Source organism: Gallus gallus, chromosome 4 (genome assembly GCF_016699485.2).
Source record: "Gallus gallus isolate bGalGal1 chromosome 4, bGalGal1.mat.broiler.GRCg7b, whole genome shotgun sequence".
Taxonomy (NCBI): domain Eukaryota; kingdom Metazoa; phylum Chordata; class Aves; order Galliformes; family Phasianidae; genus Gallus; species Gallus gallus.
In genome coordinates, this window is record NC_052535.1 from 19,821,417 (window position 1) to 19,846,875 (window position 25,459).

The 25,459-nt window shown below is 36.8% G+C and overlaps 1 protein-coding gene across 6 annotated transcripts in view; it reads left to right on the plus strand.

Annotated features, from left to right (window-relative positions):
* LOC100857197 overlaps positions 1-25,459 on the plus strand; it is a 49,502-nt gene that overhangs the window by 12,147 nt on the left and 11,896 nt on the right. For 3 of the 6 annotated variants that reach the window (XR_001466265.4, XM_004940893.5, XM_003641148.6), the window contains exons 9-16: positions 5,039-5,235; positions 7,508-7,572; positions 8,130-8,236; positions 10,201-10,312; positions 14,717-14,819; positions 21,454-21,493; positions 21,709-21,760; positions 24,424-24,535. Coding sequence is in view for 4 of the 6 variants with exons in the window: in XM_004940893.5 (XP_004940950.2) it covers positions 5,039-5,235; positions 7,508-7,572; positions 8,130-8,236; positions 10,201-10,312; positions 14,717-14,819; positions 21,454-21,493; positions 21,709-21,760; positions 24,424-24,535 (788 nt within the window). In the remaining 2 variants the exon portion in view is untranslated. The remainder of the gene's footprint in view (positions 1-5,038; positions 5,236-7,507; positions 7,573-8,129; positions 8,237-10,200; positions 10,313-14,716; positions 14,820-21,453; positions 21,494-21,708; positions 21,761-24,423; positions 24,536-25,459) is intronic. The other 3 variants (XR_006939266.1, XM_004940894.5, XM_046941147.1) reach the window with 1 other exon arrangement.

Below are 25,459 nucleotides of genomic sequence, written 5' to 3' on the forward strand. Positions count from 1 at the left end.
GCTGGATTCTGTTCAAGTCCCAAATTAAGCAATGTGTGCCTTTTTCTCTGTAGCACCATCTATTCCATGCAGCTGAAACTGCCTGGCAGCCTGGGTGGCCTGAAATTCTCAAGTCATTTAGAGTACACATGCTGTGTATACTGTAAAATGCCTTAGTTAGAGGAGGTAGGTGTTATGATCAGTACTCTTTCTTAAAACAGGAGTTGCAGCAGTGCTTGGGAAGTGTGTTTGTACCTACATGTAGATATGCATGTGTGTTACCTATCCAAAAGCATGTGCTGACCTTGCTGGACACAGATTAATAGTTTTGAATGAGCTATAAAAACATTGCTGGAAGTGGTAGCAATTCTTACTTCTTGCCCAATATCATTGTGTCTAAAATAGGTGTCCAAGGAGTTGAGACACATGGTTTAGAGTTCTCCTCAGCATGTTTGTTGAGTCACCCAAGAAACAGCATTATCTATAAAGTTGATATCACAGCCAGCTTGGACCTTGGTCTGCTTACATGTCGTATGCAATATTGTGGGTTCTTTTTATTTCTTGTGGTCTTCTGCTAGTGAATGTACAATAGTATGCTGTCCCATCTTCTATTGCCAATAATCAGAAGATGGCTTCTTCAGCAAAACCAATGTGGGGCCTTTGTTACCCTTGTAGTCAGTGAGGACCTACTGTAACTTTTAACTCCTCCTCTAACCAATTGGAATGAGTTCCTGAGGATTAGTCTTAGCTTGGATTTATTCAGTTCTCTGGTTTGCTAATACATATAATTTAATTGTTAAATACCAAAAATGCAACTCAAAACACATTTTGGATGAACTGATGTTTGTTACTCTCTCCTTTCACAAACTCATGTTCATTATTTTTTCTGCATTTTAACTATTAAAAAACTGCTCAAAATGTTTCTGGAGTAGTATTTTCATATTTATCTTGAGTATCGTATTCTGTTAATTACATGATCATATAACAATTAGAATTCATTTCAGGAGTTTCTTTTCAGCATCATTTATATTGCCTCATCCCATTGAGCCATTTTATCTCCTACGGTAAAGAAAGATGGAGAAGGGTTCTTTATTGGGAGTATAATGATTGGACAAGGGAATAACAATTTTAAACAAAAAGAGTATAGATGTTAGGAAGATATTCTTCCCTTAGAATGATGATGAGGCAGTGGGACAGGTTGCCCAGAGAAGCTGTGGATGCCCTCTCCCCAGAGGTGTTCAAGGCCAGGCTGGATGAGGCTGTGAGCAACCTGTCCTAGTAGAAGGCATTCCTGCCTATCACAGAGGTTTGGTATGAGATGGCCCTTAAGGTCCCTTCCAACCCAAGCTGTTCTATGATTCTATCGCTAAACTGCTGCAATTCTTTTATTGAAGAGTGCCACTTGACTCTCTGCCACTTTGGATACTGTAACTGTTGTTGACTACTAGCCAAGTTCTGGTTCAGTTTTGTGGTCTAACTCCCTTGCTGTACTGTGCTAAATTACAACTTGGCTGTGGGTTGTGTTGTTTTGTGCTGGCATGCTACAGAGCAAGTGTCATATGCTCCATAGTCATTCAACATAGAAGAAATTCTTTCCCCAGCCTGCCACTTCCAGTGGAAGGTACATATGGAATGTACTAGAAGACCGCAAGCAGGTGTTTGCTACTAGGTAGCTGTAACTCCAGGTTTAAATAGTTGTCACTTGACTGAATCCTGTCATAGGGGTGGCTTAGCCCTGTTTGTTTCCAAGCTAAAAATTAATTTTAATTAATATCTTGTGGCAGCATAAAAAACAGGTTTTTATTTTAAGAAGGCACATTTTAATATGAGTTGCTACTGACATTTCTGAGGTAATATAGGACACATGGATTTTCACAGTCATGTTTTGTGTAATGATTCAAGTCTTCTGAGGATAAAGCTTGGTTAAACTGAAGTTTAGTCTGTGTTAACAGTTCAGAACCAGTGTTGGGAAGCTGTGTGCCTGCAGTTTACCTCTTTTTCCTTCAAAACAAGTTCACTGGGGAGTAGGTGCATCCTGTTTGTGACGATGACTTAAAGTAGGTTGCAGTAGGGATGTCTGTTCTCGGTGCAGTGGGGCAGATTGGATCATCTGTCTCAGTGGAAGTGATTTCACTTGGGGTAAGTGATTCAAATAAGCTGCTTTCAGCCTGCTAGCAAGGCACCTGATGCGGGCAGATAGGTGATATGAGAATAGCACCAAGCAGTTGACAGCTCTTTATTTCTCATCTTCTTGTCTCGGATCATGCTCTGTAACACTGTGTGAGTTACTTTGCTTCCTGAATGTGTTTCATTACCTGTAAAGTTGGGTTAGTTACAGACCTTTAATAGATATTAACGATCTTGATGAGGGGATTGAGCGCACCGTCAGTAAGTTTGCAGACAACACCAAGTTGGGAGGGAGTGTTGATCTGCCTGGGGGGAGAAGGGCACTACAGAGGGACCTGGATAGACTGGATTGATGGGCCAAGGCAAACTGTATGAGTTTCAATAGGGCCAAGTGTCAGGTCCTGCATTATGGTCACAACAACCCCAGGCAACCCTACAGGCTTGGGGAGGAGTAGCTGGAAAGCTGCCTGATGGAAAGGGACCTTGGTGTACTGATGGACAGTCAGCTGAATGTGAGCCAGCAGTGTGCCCAGGTGGCCAAGAGGGCCAGTGGCATCCTGGCTTGTGTCAGGAATGGTGTGGCGAGCAGGATTAGGGAAGTAGTCCTGCCCTTCTACTTGGCATTGGTGAAGCCTCGCCTCAAGTACTGTTTTCAGTTTTGGACACCTCAGTACAGAAAGGACATGGAGGTGCTGGAGCAGGTCCAAAGAAGGGCAACAAGGCTTGTGAAGGGCTTGGAGAACATGCCCTATGAGGAGAGGCTGAGGGAACTGGAGCTGTTTAGTCTGGGGAAAAGGAGGCTGAGGGGAGACCTTACTGCTCTCTTCTAATATCTGAAAGGTGCTTACAGCAAGAGCAGGGTTGGTCTCTTCTCTCTGGTGACAGGTGACAGTTGACAGGATGAGGGGAATGGCCTGAAGTTGAGCCAGGGTAAGTTTAGATTGGATATTAGGAAGCACTTCTTTACAGAAAGGATTGTTAAGCACTGGAATAGGCTCCCCAGGGAGGTGGTTAAGTCACCATCCCTGAGTGTGTTTAAAAACTGGATGTGGTGCTCAGGGACATGATTTAGTGGAGGGTTGTTAGGGTAGTATGGTTAGATCATGGTTGGACTTGATGATCTTTAAGGTCTTTTCCAACCTGAGTGATTCAGTGATTCTGTGATTCTGATATTGAATAGATAATAGATGGTTGGTCTTGACTGATAATTAATAGGTTTCTCGGATATTTTCTTGTCACTTTAAAATGGAGAATGTTACATCCTGTTGCCAACTTTCATCCCTTTCTTTCCCTCCAAACAAACAGAAAAATAACAAACAAACCCCATATTGTAATCATTTAGAATCATATTTATACATTCAGTTCGTTGTATTCACAGGGTTTGGTTTATGTTTTTTCTCCTTTTTTATCCTTTTTTAATACCCTCTGTCTTCTTCGTGGTTTAAATAGTTTCAAAAACCAGACAAATTAAGTATAATCCTTACTGATTCCTGGTGGGCTTTTCTAGGTGTCCTCCAGCTACTGTGCTTTCAAAGTTTTGTATGCTAGCAGTATTAAAGTTGCTGATCTCTGGTAACAGAGCTTCTCTCTTAACTCCGTTATTTAAAAAAAGGATTAAGTTTTAAGCTTCCCAATGATAAGGAATCTGTCCAAACTCCCATGAACTTTTGCTAATGTCATTTCAGAGTTCACTGGTTTCTTTGCTTACTTCCTTTAGAAGTTTGTTGAATGCATGTTATGCAAACTATGTTCTTGTAACCTTTGCTAATAACCAGTTTGGTTGTATGTTCAGTGCATGGTTCACTCCAGCACCCAAAAATGATTAATTTCAGGGATGAACTGATTTTAATTATGTACTAAGGACCTGAAGATCATTGACTGTAATGGGAATGGTGATATCAAGCACCTTTTTATTTGAGAAGAGTTTTGCTTTTTCAAGGGGCTTTATCTCCTTTATTTGGATTCTTTTTCTCTCTCTAGCATTGTATTTCCACAAATTCCTAACTTCTTCTGAGGAGAAGTGAGCCAGGTAGCCCTTCCATGAGAGTGTGAAGACTGCTTTAATTTTCAGCTTTTTAATTTTAGGTTATTACTTCTACTCGGAGAAATATCTGTAAATGAAAAGCCTTATAGCATGGAAAGCAAATACCTAGATATCTTCCACAAAATCCTGAAAATTCTACCCTGCTACTATATAAATCAGCATGTATCTCTTACTATGAGCTATTTGATTGCTTTCTGTACATTAATCTACAGAGAATATGATTATGGTTTTCTATTTTATTGCTTTTGTCTTTGTTACGTCTTGCAATTTTCCATTAATTCCTGCTTTTAATATTGTTTTGGGCTAGAGATCATACTTTCATGTGTTCCTCTGTCTTCTGATTATAACTTTCTGTGAATACTTATCAGAAAAAGTGAAAAATTGTCCTTAATGTGTTTCTGATTATTTCTCTTTCCTACTTCCAGCAGTTTGTGCTTTGATGTCCTTTTTTTTTTTTTTTTTGACAAATCCAGACTGCAGAATGCATTTACTTGTGTTCACCCTTGACACTGGGTATGCTGCTAGAGCCAGCTGGGCTGGAATTAGCAATCACGTTTTTCTGCTCAATTTACCTCCTTAAGCAAAGTTATCTAAATCTTCAGCTTCTGCTCTGCTTTTGGTGATTACATTAATGTCATTCTCCACTCCTGTTTGCTTACTGTTGGTGTTTGGTATTACATGTGTCATTCTTTGATGGGCAATAAAATGCATCCTCTTATTTTGGTTAGCTTATTCATTGCTTTTCCTTCACTTCTGCAGAAGCACCAAGCTACATTCTAAATCTTGATAAATTTTATTCAATCATTAATTACCATAAAATTCTGCTATGTCATTCCTCTTTTCACCTTGTATTTATAGTGTTTTTTTCCAATGTTTTCATTATTCTAGGCATAACATAGGCTTTCCCATTGTAGAATGCTCTTCTGAAGGAGACCTTATTATTTCCAAACCACCAGACACAGGGGGTCTGATCTCCTTTGGCACTGTGGCTGAACAGTTGGTGTATGAATTGGGCAATCCTCAGCGCTACCTTTTACCAGATGTCACGTGTGACTTTTCTGAAGTTTCCATCACTGAAATTCCAGGTTAGTCCACCTTTATGTTAAGAGATGTGTGAACCAGATGATCAAACTAAAGCTATTACTTTAATTTCCATGTTTTATCTGTGTATTCCTTTCTATATCAGTTCCTTAAGGCAAGATACTGTAACCAACTGATTTTTTTTCATAGAAACTAAGTTCCTTGAAAGGACTTTGTTTTTTTTCAAGGAACTTTGTTAGAAATTGTCTTAGGAATTGTAACCATACTCTTACTTTTCTTGCTGGTTGGCTAATCTAAGTCTTTGATCGCTGCTCTTACTGCTTCACTTTTAAGGCATATCTAACACCAGCCAAGACTGTGAACTGTGATCCACAGTGATTTTGTATTTTTTTTAAACCATAGCTCAGTTTATTTGCTCAAAAAGGTGTTTTTTCTTGTTTTTTTTACATTTGAAACGTAACAATGAACAGCTGTATCATTCTAAGTATCACTTAATAATAGTGTTTTCCCTAGACATAATTAGTTGGATCACTTTAAGTGGTAGAAGCTTGCTTAGGTAGAGGACATCCACTGGTAAACCTCTGTTAGAGGAATTAGTTTTCCATCCTCAAACCTAAAACAGTCGTATGAACAGCCAGCAGACTAAAGGTGTATATAATGCTTGTTCCAAGTTTGGACTTGAAGGCAAAGCAACAAGACCCAAAAACAAGCCCCAAAAGCCTAGAACTGCAAGATTTGTTGATTGGATTAGAGCGTCTGATAAAAATGTTTAGCTACAATCATTTGAAGTTCCAGTGCACCTGTAATATGTATATTTGTTTTCATTCTAATGGAACTTAACCTGTGACAGTATGCTGAGTGCCTTTGTAAAACTTAGAACAACTGAAATTTCAAATTAAGAACTTCCTATGGAAAATACATGGCTTCAATAATAAAAGTACTGTAAAACCATACAGTGAATCTTGTGCTCACGCAACATAACTGAATGACAATGACATAGGAGCAGCTTATTGCTCGTAGTCACTAGTCTTGTCTTTTTTTTTTTTTAAGAAAAAACGAAAAGAGAACCCTAACCTTACTATGAACTTTCAGCTTGCAAATGACCCAATATGACATGTTTGAACTTAAAATGAACTTTCACATGAACTTTCAGTTAGTCTTCTTAGAAACATAGCAGATGGAAAATAGACAGATTTCTTAAATATTTTAATTTTTAAGTGCTTTGACACGTACACCAGTAAAAAACAGGGCATACTATCTGGTTTTGCTGTTTACATTGCTGATTTTATTGTCCTGCTGGATTAGTGACGATGTTTGAGCTGAGAGGTGCTTCTGTTTTAGTCAATGGATGTCATGCATTTTGTTTTGTGGGCTTTGTTTATGTTACTCCTTAACCAGCCATATGAAAGTCTTCCATATTTTTACTGACTGTGGGGATATTGTTTTCTGTTGACAAAGAAAACAGTTTCTTCTGTTGAAGAAACTTTATTTCAGCCTTCCATAGAGTGATGATATTTGTGCATGATACATAAACCTAAGATCAGTCTGATTCCGTTTTTCAGATATATTCTGAAGGGATTTTTGTTCACTTCAGAGTATTTCTGTAAAGCTTGAAACTGTTTCCTAAATATTTGCAAGCACAGATTAGCTACAGTATAATGCTTTTGGTTTGATATGAGATGCTGATGCTGCACTGCTGATTTTTAAGGGACTTCACCTACTTGTTCCAGTTCAAACTTGAACCTGATGACATGGCAGCATTTTCTCGTTTATTCTTGTTAGTAATATACCTGATACTGAACTAGGTAGTTGCACTAGAACATATATTCAGACTGTTCTGTTTCTGTTATCAAGAAGAAGGCTGAAGTTAAATGATCCCTTCAATTATTGAGCTATCAGCAAATAAGCTACCTCAGTTTTCACATCATCCCAGTTCTGTTTCTTTGCCAAGTGTGAGGGACTGTCGTCCACTCCAGCAAGCTGCAGTAAATGATATCGTCTGTGTGTGTGAGCAATGACTGGTTGTTAAGTGGAAAATAACTACTGGATCTAAACTTTTAAGGTTTCTTTCCACGTTAAGTATTTATAATGTTAATATAAACATTTCAAGCAATTTGTTAAAAGACTCATTGAAGTTAGAAGTAGAGCCATCATGTTTTAGTTCAGAAGGCAGAGAGGACTGTTTTGTAGTAGGTTCTCTCTTAGTACGGCTATCAGTGATTTGTTTTTCTGATAAAATGCATTTGATTAACATAAAAGCATGTCTTTGAAGTTATTCTGAAGAAGTTCAAGTATTGATTTTTTTAACCACTCCAGGTTTTGAAGGTGGTGCAGTGAAAGTTCATGGAGCGAAAGGATCACCTCCTTCAACGTTTTATAAGGTATTACTTTCTTTCTAAGTAAGGAATACCTTACACTCCATGTAAATTTTGATATTTTGGAGAAAATAAAAATATTTTCTGCCAAAAATTGTTGTCTCTTTAACATCTTTACACAAACACACAAGTGCACACATGCTATTGCCAGATTTATAAAAGGAAGAAAAAGACCAAACATACATTACTGGATGCATAAAAACATGATTAATTATGTAACAGGCAAATCCAGATATAGCCAGAAAAGGCTGAAATGGTTCTTTTTAATAATAAATTGTGATAGATTATTCAGCTTTTCAGCTCCAGAACATATCTCATGTACCAAAATGTATAGGTACAAGATAATTTAAGGTGACAGTGAGAAGTGATTCTGAGTTTTCCAGTTCTACAGGTTTGACTTGTGTTGTAATACCATTTCATGTTTTAAGTAGTAGAGTGTATTTACTGACTATCATGCTTTCTTATCGTTCCACTACTGAGATTGTAAAGAAAATAACTGTTAGAGAGCATTTATAGTATATCAGTACTGAATCAGATGTAATTTTTAATCTTTTTCTTGTTAGGTAAGTGCCACTTACCTTGATGGTTTCAGAGCTACTGCTGTCTGTCCGGTGGGAGGTCCAAAGGCAGTACAAAAAGGAAAGCTCACTGCAGAAAGTATTCTCAAAAGGTTAGTATTTGTTGCTTGAAAGGGATTTTGGTTATTTGATATTCAGAGATAATGAAAATAGAATGGTGACATGATGGTAATCATATTAACCTTGTAAGAACCATAGAAGACAGAAGTCAGGAGGACATTTCAAGACTTTAGTTGACTGAAAAGAGGTTTCCTAAACAACCTGTAGCTACACTTTTAAACTTTGTTTGACAGAAAGGGAAAAGTTAGCAAATATTGTTCAAAATGGACAGCTGAGACCCAAAGTTATTACATTCCAGACAGATTTTTATTTCTTTTTTTTTCCACGGAACTTATTATCAAAAACTTTGAAGCTATGAAATGTAGGCAGTTTACCAAAATTGTTTTAGACAAAATATCTCATTACCTTGTAAAATGGGACTAAGGTGTTTTTTTTTTTTTTTTTTTTCCTGGAACACTGTTCCATTTGGAAAACAGCCTGATAAACCTCCAGTCATATTATCATGCCAGGATATTTGTAGGAGGGATTCCTCTTAAATATAATTGTCTGTACTCATAGAAGTCTTGGACCATTTATTCCAATAGCACCCAAACTAAACGTTACGTGAGCTATTGCTTTCCTCTCAGTTTTATAGAAGACTTCTCCTCTGTCATTCCATCAAATTATACACCTGTGGAGCAAGCTCTCTGGGCTAGACACCTGTTAGAAATCAAGTAAATCAAGTATTTTTTTTCCCCATGCTCATTGGAAGAGAAATGGCCTCAGTGGTAATTTAGTGACCAACTTCATTTTTTTAACATCAATAAGAATTTCACTTCATATTTAAGCCCATATCATGTTCCAAGTGCCATGTTTAATATTTACAACAGTGGTGATATTGCTACTGTCTTCAAAGCAGTCAGTTAATTGAAAATGTTTTTTTTCATCCTAACATAATTCCAGTGTTTCAGCTGATAAATCTCTCCAACAGCTAGAAGGCTGCCAGACAAAGAAGGAAAGGAAAAGCAATTTAACTGCTTCAGAATTTAACTTATTTTTCCAGTCTGCAACTTGTTAACATTTTGGACTACTTCTAATAGTTTAGATTAGATACTATGTTAAAGCATTTTTTCTGTCATATTTTTTACTTTGACTTTTTGGTCTTTGGACTTTATGTGACTGTTAAAAAAATAAAAGATGGAGGTCATTCTCAGTTTGTTCAGTGCTTGAAAGTTAGGCTGCCTTTTAAGAACCTTTAGGAATACCAATTTAATTGTTGACCCTGCCCAAAAAAGTGTCAGTTGCTATTTCTCTAACAGCAGCATGTGTTTTTATGGTGTATTTTTAAAAAAAGTTTATTTCCATTATTAATCACCATTGGGCAAACCTAGCACTCTTGAAACAGCATGCTTTTGGTAGGATTAACCTTACAGAATTAGCTTGAAGAAATTCACAGGGCCAGGATAGACAAGCATGAGTAACGAAAAGGAGTTCTTAAAATTTTTGTCAAATTCTTGGCATTTGAGTTGTGTGTTCATTAATTGGAACTGAATATCTGTACATTTGAATAAAAGTTCATCTTCCAGTTGTATTTTTCTTCATTGATGGCTGTGGTGTGGTGAGGTAGTTGCATGTATTTATTAGTGGGTCATAATGTCTTGCAGGAGAAACAGAGGTAAGAACTGAATTACTAATGTGAAAACCAGGAAGACTGCATGTACTGCAGTACCCTTTCAAGCAGTTCTTTTTTTTAACGATGAAAGACCATCTGCTTGGCTTTGCCTGTCATCTGTCATAGAATTTGAATAAAGAAAAGTCTCAAACTGAAACGTAGGGATAAATTCAGAGGTGTGACTTATCCCATATCACTTTGGATGTAATATTCCTGTTCATTTGTGTAGTGAAAACTATTAGTAACCAGTTTACATTGCAGAGCTAATTCCTGTGACCACACAGGGCTACTACAGAGAATTACTTTGAGACAGTCTACTAATTAAAAAAAAATCATTTGTTGCAGGACACGTTTTATGTTCAGTCAGCTTGGGTATGAAGATTACAGTGCAGTTAACATACAGGTTTTAGGATCTGAAGATACGTATGGACCGCATGCTAGAAGAAGTATAGATGGTGTAAGTATTCAGTGGAGTGTTCTTAAACTTTTACTGACCTCCTCTTCTTAATCTCTCCATATCATTATCTTTTCCATAACTTTAAAGGAAGTCACTGTCATCTTGGGAATTTCACCCCACTGTCTTGCAAAGAATTCAGTGTCGTATTTGGTGTACAAAACTACACTGACAGAGTCTTTGCAGTATTGGGTCTTCCAGAAGCACTGAAAAGCAATCTTACAGAAATGTTGTTGTGATCTGTTCTAGTGTTGTTCTTCTCAAGAAATTCCTTAAATGTTCTTACGATGTACACTTTAATTACATTACGGCACTACTGTAGAAGACAGCATTATAAAACAAAAAGGCAGAATTATTATTGCCTGTGCTGAAGCTCTGTAGGTCCTATCTGTGAAACAGTCCTCAACTACATAATTCTGCAGCATGTTTTGTGACTTGTTGAATTCATCTGTAAGAATATGAATGATGACTGCAGCCACTGCAGCTGTGATATCCAGATTGTTTTCCTTATCTAGGATTGGAAGACCTTTTCCTAGGAGGAAGACTGTAAATTTTGTCCCTGCTTACATACGCTCAAAATATTTAGACAGTTTAGATTGTTCCAAAACAGTAGGATCTAATTCTTTTCTGTCATTTAAAGTCTTGCAAAAACCTTATGGTACACTTGTCAAAACTCAGCTCTGTGAGTTTGATCTTAGTGATGCCAGCATGTGAAATAGCTGAAAATGTGTCTGTGTAGGAAAAAAAGAAAAAAAAAAAAAGAAAAAAGAAAAAAGAAGACAGTGAAACTTTTATTATAGAAATTAATTGCTCTTAGAAATGAGACAAGTTGCGTCTGCAGCTGTGTGTGCTTAAGTGCTTGAGCTTCAGTTTTATTCTGCACAGCAGCACAAGTTGCTTCCTGTGGAGCCATCTATAATGTGGTCTTTTTAGGATGACAAACCCTGCTACATTAAGTGTGTTACTGAGTTTGCAGAAGGAAAATATTGGGACATAGGAGCACGTTTTCCAGATATTGAACTTCGGTGTTCTGTTTGTACCAGTTCCTTTTGATTAGGCATTGTAATTCATTTTTTAATGATATCATTACACGGGAAGTTTTCTGTGTTGCTCACTGGAGTGAATAATGATTTGGAAAAGAATGGCTTCTCTATTCTTACTGTTCAGTTTGCCTTGCTTACCGTATACTGAAAACATTTTCCAAACCAAGTTGAATATTTACAGTATTTTCTGTATTTTAGCCTCAGCTTCCAGGTCTTAAAATAAAATTAAAGGCAGCAGTATCTCTGTTGTACGTGCTTTCCATACATGCCTGCAATAGGATGTGGAAGTTGAAGCTGAAACACAGGAAGCTGCTTTACAACCTTATCTTCTTCACACTGGTTCTCCAACAGAGGAACCTAACCCAAATGGTTCTCATCTGGAAAGCAGTGGCAGTAGCTTCAGAGGAGTATGGGAAGAGTGAGGGTTGCTTTGCCATTTAAAACAGAGCTGTAAACTCCTGAGAGAAACACATGCCCTTTGGTAGATGCATTCTCTTTCTGATTATGTCTTTCTGTACAAAATCAATTGTGCTTGTTTGGATTGCAAATAACAGTGGTCAAAAGCAGAGCCACGTTGTGCATGGTGGTATATTATCACACAAGGGAAACAGTCCGTGCTTCAAAGATTCGTCCATCTGAATTTAAATCGTGTACTGGCTGTATATCTCAGAGTTGGGTCCATTTAGTGTAGAGTGAGATGATGTGTATAGCATTGAATATTCTTGACAACAGAAGATAGCCTTGAGGAATACAAAAATCCTTGCTTCCTTTCCTTTTCTTTCGGTCTCTTCACCTGTTTCCATAGCTGTTCTTTGGCACTCTGATAGCTTGCTTTATCAGCAGAATCAGTGGACCTGAGTCAGCACTGAGTAACTCTGGTGGTATTTAATTGCTAATACTTCCTGCTCTGATTTTTCTGTTCTTGAGGAGGAAGGGATTATGGCAATGTCACAGTATCAGTGAGTTCGTGATTTAGAAATACTGGATGTGTTTCACATGAAAGTTATATATTAACAGTACCTGATGTATTAGTTGGTTTTATAAAAACAGCGCTGAGCATGGGTGTGAGCAAATTATTCTTCACAGTACAGAAATAATGCTTCATTAACTAAAATGCAGTAGTTTTCTTCTAACTCTTTTACACCACATTTTTTGAACCTGAAAGATAAATTTGTTTTGCTGTTCTTGGTGTATTTTTTAATCATACTGTAATATAAATGACTAAAATAGTCTGTGACTTCAATTTTGGTACTGGATTAACGCACAGAGGTCAGGACTCTGTTTTCATAGACCACTGTATAGTCTCTTGCATCTGGACAGGGCAGAAAGGTTGAGGCTTAAATGCAGTATTGAAGAGCTAATACAGTTTAGAAGCAGGAAGCAGATGTGAATACATAAGCATGCTTTCTGCGAGAGTGTTTCCTATTAACTATTAGTAATAGTAATATAATGAATCTCCAGACAGCTTTGTGAACATAAATAAAATAAATAAATAAATAAGAGGAAAGAAAGTTTCAATTTGTAGCATTGCCATATGTTTTTCTGCAAAGGCCCTTTACTGCTCTGTTTTAGCTGGAGAGTTGGGAATTTTCTGTGTTGCTGTGAGCTGGAATAAATTAGTTTTTTTATTTTGGGATCTTAGTATGTATTTGAGTTGGAGTACAGGACTTAGTAGTCTGTTAAAATAACTGCCTCTCTTGGACAATCTTACAGTAGCCAGAATGACTGGCATAGAGTCCTGCAACATTTATTATGAACACCATTTCAGCAGCTGTCAATAAGAAATGCAACCATGTTTTTACATTTTTAAAGTTACTTAAGTTCCTGAAACTGACTTGAGATTTTCTAATGTTGTCGTGTTCTACAGTGTTATTTTTTGTGAAAACATATATGTGGTTGGAAATTATACTTATGAGACATCTGTATTTCAAAAGCAGTTTACTTTTATGCAGTGTTTTTAAAGAATGCAACTTTACAAAAACATTGACAATTAAAATAAGTAGAACTAAAGTTAGGAGATGTATTAAAAGACTGGCAGTTTAGGAGTTTGGATCCAGTGTGTGCTTTCTCTAGTTATTTTGGAGGAAAGCATTTATTTTTTTTTAAGTTTAAAATGATTACTTGAGTCTTAAAACTTGCTAAGAATTTTTTTTTTTGTATGATACTTGCTAAATTTACTTGAATTGTAATTACTATATTTTTTAGGCATGATGGTTTAGGGTTTTTCCCTATGCCAGCTGTGCAAATTAGCAGTTGCTTCATTATAGAATTACTGACTTCTAGTTCTTGAAATCAGGAGTGCCCATGAACTTAGTTCAGTGAATAAGCATCTAACCATACCACAAGAAAGCTGAGATGTGATTTTTGTCTGACCACTACTTTAATTTAGCTCATTTAACAACTGCCTGCATATATTATCTTCTTTCCTGTTCCCATCTCTTAGGAGAAAAATGCTCTCAGCACAAAGACTTGTGGCTACTCTCTTGTCTTTTCCGGGTCAAGTCATGAAAAATTTGATCAAGTGTAGGGTTATGCTATTTCCTAGTCCAGAGAGAAAACTCCTTAAAGGAGTCATTCCATTCTTTTCAACTGACATAAAAACATGCACTTTTGCTCCACGCCACATCTCCTGTTTTGAGGCTGTAGGTGTTCATAGGTATTTGTTTCTGGCAGCATGTGGATCTTGCGTGTGGATCTTCTTGTGGAAATGTCATAAATTTCTTTATAGGTAAAGAAATAGGCTTTTTTCTAAAATCCATTGAATGTTTTACACTAATAAGAGAAATGCTGTTTTGAAATATTCATGATTTTATGCATAATTAGGGAAGGTATTAAATGCTTCAGAAATTGCTACTTAAAAGAAGTTGGGATGAACTATTGTGTCTATTGATTTCGTTGGAAACCTGGTATTTTTTAGTTCTTTTCTCTCTTTGAACTCCCAAGGTTTGACTTCCTTTCTGTGAGCAGGTCTATTTACTTTTTGATATTAAGAGAAGTAGCATTGGCCCCAGAGTATTCTCAGCGTATGTAGAAATAGGAGTACAGTTTTCTTGCCCATCTCACTGAGTGAAGCAATTTTCTTACAAATTAGTGTTTGTTATAGTACTTGATTTTGAAGGATGTTTTGATGCAAAGCATTGTAACAGTCAGTAGTACCCAATGGTTGATTTACTGGTAAAGATGATGAAATACTAACTGAAAGTTACAGATATGTTGGATGGAAAGCCACTAAATGAAAACTGTAGTTCTTACTGAGCATGAGATGTCCATTAGATTTCCTTTGAATGCTGAGCTACAGTTACTTTTTGATTTGACAGATAGAACTGCTCTTCTGCTGCTAAGTTAATCTTCTGCTTTTTCAAAGCAGGGTCCTCGAGAAGCTGTTATTTGGCTTGCAGTACATCATAAGCAAAAAGAAGCTTTAGAAATCTTCTCCAAAGAGATTGCACCAGCTGGAGCTGGCATGGGTAAACATTCACATCTTTCTCTAACAATATAATCTAGCTGCTTATGGAGAGAAATCAAACTTGCAGATCTAATTAAAAAGTTCTAAATAGTATACTGCAGTGAGAATGCTAATGGCCTCCATCTAAGTCTTTATTCATCCTGTGCATATTAGCTCTCCAACATAAATTCTGATCTTGCACTATTATGTCTAGCCTCATATTAATGTCTTTAACTTTTGACTTTGAGTGAATGTGTTGTACTGGATTTTTTTCGTTGACTTCTGATGTAAGGAAAAAACACCAGGATTTACTTGAAAGTCAGTCTTAGTTTTAAGAGTGTGCAGTTTTCCACAAGGGTCACCTGTTGTGAAATCATCCATGCTTCTTTTGTTTTACTACATATTTTTTCCAAGAAAAACTTTGCATTTATTCACTGTAATTTTCATCGGATTCTCATACCTTTCTAGGAGAACTTATTAACTGATCACTTTGAGCAAAATTTTTTTTCCTCTCTTCTTTCTCTTCTCCTCCCGAGTCATATCTAAGTGTTACCACTGTATTCATCTTAGTGGTAAGGACTACATTCATGTGCTGGGCTTTGACTGCTGCTTCCACTATGAATACTCATTTAATCTTTTTAAAATCCATTTAAAATTTGGAGAGCTTCTTTTGGAAGACGGGAGCTCATCTGTGTTGCAATTGCTTCTCTGTACCTAATGGATCAGTGTATTGGGGATTTAGATTAATCTTCAAATTAAATTACTTGACCTAAATGTCAACTTCTGTAGCACATTTAGAATCCTGATTCATGACGGCTGAATGTTGCTGTACAATTAAACAATTGGTCAACATTTTCTTATAGTGGATTCAGAATTGTACGGAACTAAGCATGTTCTCTGTTGTCTTTATGGTGGTATCAGAGCTGTAGATAATATAGTACTTTTTTAAAGTTTTGTTTATAGAAGAAGGGTCAATGCATGGTCATTTTCCCCCCCCCCCTTTTTTTTTTTACTCCCTCCAACAAGACAGAATACAATCATTTAGAAGTAATTAGGAAGATTCATTTTAAAATATTTTGCAATTGCAAAGGTTATTTAGTGGATCAGCATTTACCATAGATGTACAATACTTCCAAAGACTGTTATGTTAACGAATGATACTGTTTTCATGGTTAGATCGAGCTACCATTTCTAAAATTAGTTAAGGATTCATAATTGAATTAATGTTTTTCATTTTTCATCATTCTTGTGTTTTATTTCTGAAGGTAAAATCTCTACTTGTTCTTTATTTATATGTGCATAGATGATCCCCTAGCAAGTGTCTTTTTGAACAAAGGAAAAATTTAAAAATCTCTTATTTTTAGGATCTGAAGTTGACACAAACATAGTTGTCTCTCCAAATTCTTGGTGTGTGCCTTGTCCAGTTTTTTTTTTTCACTACTGTTGTCTATAGAATAAATAGTTAAAAATCTGTGCTACTTGACTTGGGTAGCACAATATTGTACAGTATTAACACCGAGTTTCCACAGTACGTGAACATTTGTTTTTTAAGGTGGCTGGCCAGCTTTCAGCTCATGTTATCAGAGCAGTGTCTTTTACTTAAGCAAAATTTAATCACTTCAGTCCAAAAATATTTGAGCTATTGACCTGATAAAACTTAGAGGGAAATTTCAGCTTTTCAGTCTTTGCAGGGAGCAAGAGCAGGATAAAAAGCAATGTTTTTTCCCTGTGGCTATAAGATGCAGCAGTGTTCTGCAAAATGCTTCAAGGCAGGGACTTGAAACTCGGGATGTTATATCTTGAATGTCAGAGATGTGGTTTTTAGCTCATTTCTGTAACACTTTTTTTGTTCCCATTGTTTTCATTGACCACCAATGAGGCACATGAGCATACTTGCACAGTACTGTTCTGGTGTACAAATTTCTATTTCGCATTATTAAAGTTGCAGATGCTTAAGCAAAGAGAAGAATTCGATGCTGCTGTATGTAGACATGCCCTCCAGGAGAGAGTGATTGGTTGTTTACTTTGTGTTTGGAATACAGCATTTGTACTGTAAACTGCTGTTGAGCTGGATACATCATTTACCAATTAACAGTCATTTTTCAGTTCGATTATGCTCACATAATGGGCTTAAGGAGAAACAAGCTATTAAAAAATGAAACCAATCGTTTTCTATTTTTCGTAGTTAGTACCTGAGGTTGCTTAACTTTCATTTGGTGAAAGAATGTGTTTTGCTCTCTGGGTTTATTTTGCAATAATTTGAAAATTGATAATAGCGACTATATTTAACAGTTGCTAGCGATTTAGTCTTTAATGTTCAGACATAATAGTACAATTTGAGAGCTGTTTTCTTGTTCTGTAAAGTGTGCTTTTGTTTACTTTTTAAATTTGGATAGATTGTTCTGAATAAAGCCTAGTGGGGAAGAATCTAAAGAAAAGCCTTGCTGAATGAAAGTGTCGTTATTTGTAGTTTAATAGTTCATTAGATAAGAAGTGTTCTATTAATAGCTTAAATCATGTGCTGACCGTTATTACACGTTAAAATGACCAGAGTTTGACACTGAGATGACAGCTGGTTGATACAACTTGAGATTTTAAAGTACTTGAGTGTATGCAAATATTGTGACTGATCTCATAAGTGTGTTTGAAGATACTTCAAGGAACATCATAGTTCTAACAATTTATTGCAATCTCCATTTTTGTTTGAGAATAATATTGCAGAAGTTAGTTTATCTGCTGTATGCAGAAGATATGTAATAATTAGAATGTATAATCGACCACCAGTTAAAAAAAAAGTATAGTTTGTACTTATATTAAACTACATTGTAAGAACTATCTGTAAATATATAGCATATGTATAATTCCTTAGTGTATACGATAAATACATCAACCAGCTTTTGTTTGAGCTAATTCAGTTGCCACCAGGTGATGTGGTTGTACTTTGGAACTCGGTGAGGTTTCAAATTAGGTATCAGCTGTTGAATTTAAACTACTTAAAGCTTTTAAATCTCTACTAGTCAGACCATTTTTATGTGGTTTTTTTTTTTTTTTACTCCAAAATTTTTTGCATATTAGAACTAATGCAGTCTACCATCTTTTACATATTGCACATTTTATTCCGTTGAAAAGTGCATAGGATTGTGCAAAAGTATTATTTTTGGCAGAAATAGATCAAAGGACACCTACAGGTGTCATATCTGTGGCATGCATTAGAATTTACTAGAATGTGGCAGTTATTCATGTTGAAATAGGTGCTCTTTTGGGCCTCAGTTACCTATTCATTTCACCAGAGCTGTTTTTCAGTGGATCCTCTCCCTCAAATGCTTGCCTGAAAACCAGTCTTGCTGCAGAGAAAAGAGAGGAGTGTGTGACCAAGGATAGGGGGGCTGGGTGACATGAACTGTTTGTTGTAGTTCTTTCAATATGTCATGATTTTCTTCACCTGATACAAGTGTTCATGAAATCTGTTGAAAATTTGACGTGTTTTCTAACATGATATGGGCTGTCAAAGTATTGGTATTTGCAAGACTACCCTTGTATGAGTTTTTTAGCGTGAGAAAATAAAAAACACTGAGAACGAAAACTTGCATGAAGGAATCAAAAATGGTGGAATGTAGATTTAAACCTTTTAAAACACTGATACCCAAAGGAAGGGTACTAAACCCATCACCTAGTAAGAAGAGAATTTTTTGGACTTATTGCCAGACATTTCTCCAGTCTTGCAATATATTTAGAAGTGAATGAAATCAGTAGAACAGAAGTGGCACAGTCGCCAGTACTGACTCATTGCTTGTAAATGCCCAGCCACCTTGATAATTTGTCATTTCAGGCTACGTCCTTGACTTTGGAGATAAATTGTTCTAGGAAATGACACGTTACTGGATCAGACCCTTGAGACAAAATAAATATTCAGTATGATGGTGCTGTATATGCAGATGAACAGAATATAGATGGATTAAGAAAGTCTGAAACTGTTTTATCAACTTGAAGGCATTCATATCCTTTTTACAAGTGCTGTTCTGAGGCACAGAAGCTGATAAATACTGATGCTGAATAACTGAACTGAATTGGTAGTCAGCTTCAGATGAAGGGACTGGTTGCAGATTGGATGACGCCATTCTTAGCAACGTTTATCTGCCTTGGGGGACTAATGAATGCAGTTTGATAACAGAAGATGTTCATGCACTGTTTCTGGGAAAGTAGATCAGTACCTTTATTTAGCTTATTTACTTGATGCTACAGTCTGACTGACACTCTACACAAGTATGACAAATTATTAATGCTAGATTTCATTGTAGATAGGTACACCTCCTTCCAGCAAGGAAGGAGGGAAACATCTGCACAGGTATTTACATAAGGAACATAATAGTATGCGTGAATTACAGCACAGGTGAATCTCTGTTATCTCGAAGGTGTCCTGGGACAACAGTTGATTTAAGGGGATTACAAGTAATTTAGAAATGGGCTTGCTGCTGTGGTCAGACCTGCTGTTGGAGGGTTGTGCTTAACCTTCCATTGCCTTCTTTCAGTCTTGATTGAGAAATGCAATAGGGAGCCCTGGGATGGTGGTGAGGTTGTGTGCTCTAGTGCAATCTGTTCACACAAATAGCCAGTCATAAGCTCATCACCAGATTTAAGATCTGGTTCGTCTTCTCTGCCTGAAGTCTAAATAGGTGTGTGTGTTAAATTATACTTGCAAGTGCTTGAGTCCTACCTGTGTTAACATAAGAATGGACTGAATAATTCTAACATAGAAATGAATAGTGTTACATGCCAGCTGCAACAACATAGCTTTGCTTTGCAATTACGTTTATGTGCAGGGTAGCTACACTATGTCCTGAGAAAGATCCACATTTACAGAAGCTTATGCTGGAGGAATTTGCAAGAGTAGTGATTAGCAAACAGCAATAGAATGTTGTCGTAGCCTCAGAGCGTGAGAACTTGGTGCTTTTAGATTTTTATATTGTTTTCTTGTTGGTGTTCAGAGAACTGATTTGTCCTGGAAGCCAAGTTTCGTTGTATGAGAGCAGACAAGTGAAGAGCTTTCCTTGTGAGCTTTCAGGAAGTTGAAATAGATTTTGGAGCAAAATCTAGTACCCTTAATGAGCAGTTCAGCTGCCTAGTGGGAAGTGAGCCATGTGACAATCCACAGATAATTTTAAATTAACTTTCTGAGCCTGTTTTCAACATGACCTTACCATATCCCACTTCCTCACCCAACAACCTATAGTAAAGTAGGAGCATAATTGAGTTGGCAAATAATGGCAATTGGTTTTAATATTGAATGGAATTTTTTTTTCCTTGAAAGAGCACACAGGTAGTGTTTGTAGAGTCTAGTCTTCCCTGGATCATTTGAAACTGTGTAATTGTAAGAGATTAGTTTCCATTCTGTCTACAACCATGTTCTTTGCAGCAGAACTTGGTGGGTAGAGGGTTGATTATTCATGGTTAGTTTATTTCAGATTTATTTATTTATTTATTTACTTTTGTAATAACATGCCTTATCAGAGACTTCAGTAAGGCACCTTGCTTAAATGCTGTTTCAGGGAAATCACTCCTCCAGTGAACGTAGATCTGGACTGTAATGTCAACCTGTGCTATGTTGCTCCTGTGCTACCGCTTGGTTTGCATTACTAAGGCACCAAACCTAAGCTAAGGAAACTTGCTGAGAGGTAGAGGTTACCAGTGTGAGCTTATTGCCACGAGAATGTGTTTCTTGACGTTTGGTCAGAGAGAATACACCTGGAAAAAGCGTGAAGGAAAGTGGGTGCATGTTAGCCAGGATAAACTTGGGTAAACACACCGTTTGGGAAGCTTAATTCCTAGGCTGATTTAACATACACACTTTACAGAACTGCAGAGAAAAGAAATAGCAGGAAACTTAGATGTATCATGTATGCATACTATCTATGCCAAGCAGACAGGACAGAAGATAAGCTAGGAAGAGCAGAACTGTTTATTTCAGGAATACTTATCTGTTAGATGGGTTTAATGGCAGTAAAGCCTAACAACCAGATGTTGAGAAGAGTCTAGTCACAGTACTGATTTACTACAAATCTTGGATCATGCTAGTGATGTAAAGCTCCTAAATTACCTATGTAGAAAAGAGAAAGAAGGAATGGGATCTGCAGTGCAGAGGAACCTATAACCAGCTAAATTAGCCAGTGAAAATGCATGTGAGAGGTGCATCTGAAATGGTTAATCTAATAAAGCAAAAGGAAATTGTGTATGGATCTGGTCAGAGTTGTTTCTCTGATCACTTGAAAAGTAAAAAAAAAAAACAAAACAGTAACACTCCCCACCCTCAGACTGGTTCTTTTTCTGCCAAATGCATTTCCTGACTGGCATTGGCATACAAAAAGAAAAAATCATTAGGTTCTTCTTTGGAAGCAACATTCTTTTGCACATCTTGAGACAAAATCTTTTTTTTTTTTTCTTTAAGACAGTACTTCTTACATGTTTTGCCATTTTACCTGTTCTATAAAATGTTTGGTTGTATTAATTTGACACCATATGTAATCTGCTAGATGTTTCCAAGTATTAATATATTAATAAATCTGTGTTACGGAAATGATTTTAACTGCTTTAAGCAATGAGCTTTGGTATTTTGAAGATGAATTTAACAGTTATTTTGTGAATTTCATTTTCATCTCCAGCACCTGGCCTGACTGGAGTTATTGGAGGGCGCCCTAGAATGTAAGTTATTTTTTTTTAAATAAAATCTTGCTTTATTAGTAATGAAATTTAAGTAATTTCTGCATTCCTTGAGCTTTCTAAAATTTTTCAGAAAACTGTTGCTAATCATGGGTAAAAAGCATTCAGTTTTCCAAGTGATTGCAAAGGATGTGAATAATGTGAAGATTTTCATTCATTTGTATTTAAATGCATTTATGATTGCTTTGTGTGCCTAGATCTCCAGTTTTGAAGCCATTTTTCTTCCGTTATCCAAAGAGCAATGTCCAGGTAAGGCTTACTGCTTAAAGCGTGCCTTGTTTCTTCTGAAGTCTTTAAAAAATTATGCTGACTTGCCATTTCTAAACTTTCCATCTTGTTTAATATCTTTATTGATGACCTAGATGAGTGGATTGAGTGTACCCTCAGTAAGTTTGCAGATGACACCAAGTTGGGAGGCAGTGTCAATCTGCCTGAGGGTAGGGATGCCCTTCAGAGGGATCTGGATAAGCTGAATCACTGGGCTGAGGTGAATGGGATGAGGTTCAACAAGGTCGAGTGCCAGGTCCTGCGCTTTGGCCACAATAACCCTGTGCAGTGGCATAGGCTTGGGGCTGAGTGGCTGGATGACTTTGAAGAGGAAGGGGACCTGGGAGTGTTGGATGATGCTCAGCTGAACATGAGCTGACAGTGTGCCCAGGTGACCAAGAGGGTCAGCGGCATCCTGGCCTGTATTAGAAATAGTGCGGCCAGCAGGAGCAGAGGGGTAATCATCCCCCTGTACTCAGCACTTTGAGGCCACACCTCGAGTATTGTGTTCAGTTTTGGGCCCCTCACTACAAGAAAGACATTGAGACCCTGGAATGTGTCCAGAGAAGGGCGATGAAACTGGTGAGGGGTCTGGAGCACAAGTCTTATGAGGAGCAGCTGAGGGAGCTGGAATTGTTTAGTCTGGAGAAGAGGAGGCTCATGGGAGACATCATTGCGTTCTACAACTTCTTGAAGGGAGGTTGTGGTGAGGAGGGGGTCAGCCTCTTCTCCCAGGCAACAAATAGGACCTTAGGAAATGACCACAAGTTGCATCAGGGGAGATTTAGATCAGACATAGGGAAAAACTTTTTCTCTCAGAGGGTGGACTGGCTCTGGAATGGCCTGCCCAGGGAGGTGGTGGAGTCACTGTCCCTGACAGTGTTCAGGAGGCATCTGGACAAGGTACAAGGTATGGTTTAGTGGCTTAGCAGGTTGTAATGGTGATAGGAGGATGGTTGGACTAGATGATCTTGTAGGTCCTTTCCAACCTTGTGATTCTATGATTCTCTAAGTACAGTGACAGCCTTCTGTTTCAAGTGGTGAAGAGAAGCACTAGGAGCACAGGCAGCGAGAGAAGAAACCCCAAATACAGTTGACTTAAAGAAACCAACAGAAATAACTAATAAACTTTGAAAATAAATTACAGTAATCAATTTAAGGATTCAATAGATTTCTAAAAGGACTGTTTTGCTTTCATTTTTAAAGATGTGTATAGTGCTCAGCACAAATAAGGCCAAGTGTTACATTTTTCTCTACATTGGTGGGAAAGAATTTAAAATTAAATTCTAAGAGGAGATACCATGTAGTTATTGAAACCACAGAAATAAACTGGATAGTGGAAAGGTATTACAAAACCAGTTTCTGCTTTGGAAGAAGTTAGAGTAGAAACATTCAGTTGGAAGGCACCTACAAAGATCAGGTCCATCTGCCTGATCATTTCAGGGATGAACAGGAGTTAGAGCATATTATTAAGGGCATTAACCAAATACCTCTTAAACAGTGATTGTGTTGAATGAACCACCTCTCTAGGAAGCCCATTCCAGCGTTTGATCACCCTCACATTGAGCGAGTTTTTCCTACTATCTTGTCTGAACCTTCCCTGGTGAAGCTTTGTGATGTTGAAGTACTTACCATTCTTATTGCTGATGACATTTTGCTTTGTATGGATGGCTTGTCTTTGTTTAATATTCAAGTATTGTCTTTATGGAAGTTCAGGCTACTGCTTTATTAAATCACATGTAAAATCACTAATGAGCACTGTGTTCCAGATGTGGTCAAATGCCTGCTAAGATTAAATAGTAACTTCATTTAGCAAGGAAAGACAGCATTGTCTCTTACTCTTAACAATACAGAAAATCAAAATGCTTGCTCTAAGGAACTAATCTGGTGAGCATGCTTATATGCTCGTAATGATATTCTATGTCACTGTTGAAGTGCAACAAAGGTTATATAAAAGTGTGGTCTAAGTGATCCAGTCCCTGGGCCAAAGTTTTAGCCATGTATTAAAAAAGATCTCGCTGGAGATTGCAGCATAAATAAGGTACGAATTAACTGCTTTTCTAGATTGGAATTTCATTTACAAAGAGTCTAGTTGCCATAGAGATAAACCTAGAATTTGATCTAAACCCAAAAATACTACATAAGGAGATTTTCAGATACATTAATATTGCCACAGTGGGTTCTTTTGTTTTGTGTTTGATAACACTTTTCTGGATTTCAGGTTGGATTCAATATCTCATTGGTTATGTGTTGTTTTCACTGCTCTTATGCAATTGTCCTGATTTTACCATAGGTCACGAGTGGTTTTACAGTGCAAACATGAGTTATTTTTCTAGTATACTTTTTCATGTTTAAGGGGTAACTTAAAACTTGTGCTGGGAGAAAGAATCCTAGCAAGCCTTCTGAAGGCAAGAATAACATTTCTCATTTTGTTTTTTGGTCTACCCTTTAAATAAGCACTGCAGGCCTTAGTTGCTATAAGCTGTTTTCTAAGAACAATCTTAAGAAAAGCAGTTAAGTAAAATGATCTAAAAGATTTTATTTAAAATGTTGCAGATGAATATTTAATTAGAAAAGACTATTAACGTGTTGTGCTGGATTTCTTGGTCTAATTTGTAAGTTTGTAAATCGGTATTTTTTTCCAGATCAACTTATTTCTAAATGGTCAGTATGTTGAGACATTTGAGGAGGATCTCACATTTACATCAGATGAGGCTGTTTCCTTTGATCCACCCAGGATTAACAGTGAATTGAAAGGTATGGTCATCTTTTACTTGCAGTGTATCATTTCCCATCTTTGTCCTAGAAAATCATGTGCTAAATTTTGTCCAAGAAATTTGTTTTACCCCCTTACACTATGCATTTTGAATTCCTTTGCAAAACTCTTAAGTCACTTTTCTCAGGAAGGATGGGGGTCAACGTCAGACAGTATTACAATGGAGTCTATAACAAGGCTATATCAAGTTGCTTTAAAAAAAAACAAACACCGTAGCCTTAGCCACAATAAAGCACTTGAACTCTGACTTGATATTGAAACATGGTGTCAAAGTATATTTCAAATTCATTCTATTAATCCTGGTACAAGTTGGTTTTACTTAAATCAAAATACTTGCATTCAGAGTGGAAGGCAGAAGTACAGAATCTTTAATAATTTGGATAAATAAATTCAGCCGTATTACATCAGGCTTCATAAAATTAATAAGAATGGGACTGATCTGGAACTAGTAAATTTTGAAGAAAGGATATTAGAATAATGCTTCCTTACGATAATTTCTATTTGACTTTTCTAATCTGTATCTCTGAAGAAGGAAAGGAAGATACTAGGTGAACCAGTGAGCTAAGATGAGCAGGCCTGAATGTCTGAATGTTTAGTCTGAGTTCATGGAAGCTAGGTATTAGATTAAGGATTATAGAACCTCTTAGGTACTTACAGTTTTTCTTGTTCCTTCTAATGGCAAAACTGCATGCTGCATTTTGTAACATATAGCATACTTCATAATTTCCCTTTGATCCAGACAAAATCTTTATTGTTATATTACTGCTTACTAGAGAGATGTAGTAATTAATTTAAAGCTGTGGATAGAGCCTTTCAAATCTAAATCAGGTAACTTCAAGTAAAGATTATTTGTTCAAATTATTTCTAAATATAATACTAATTCTGAAAGAATGATTTAGGTCTTT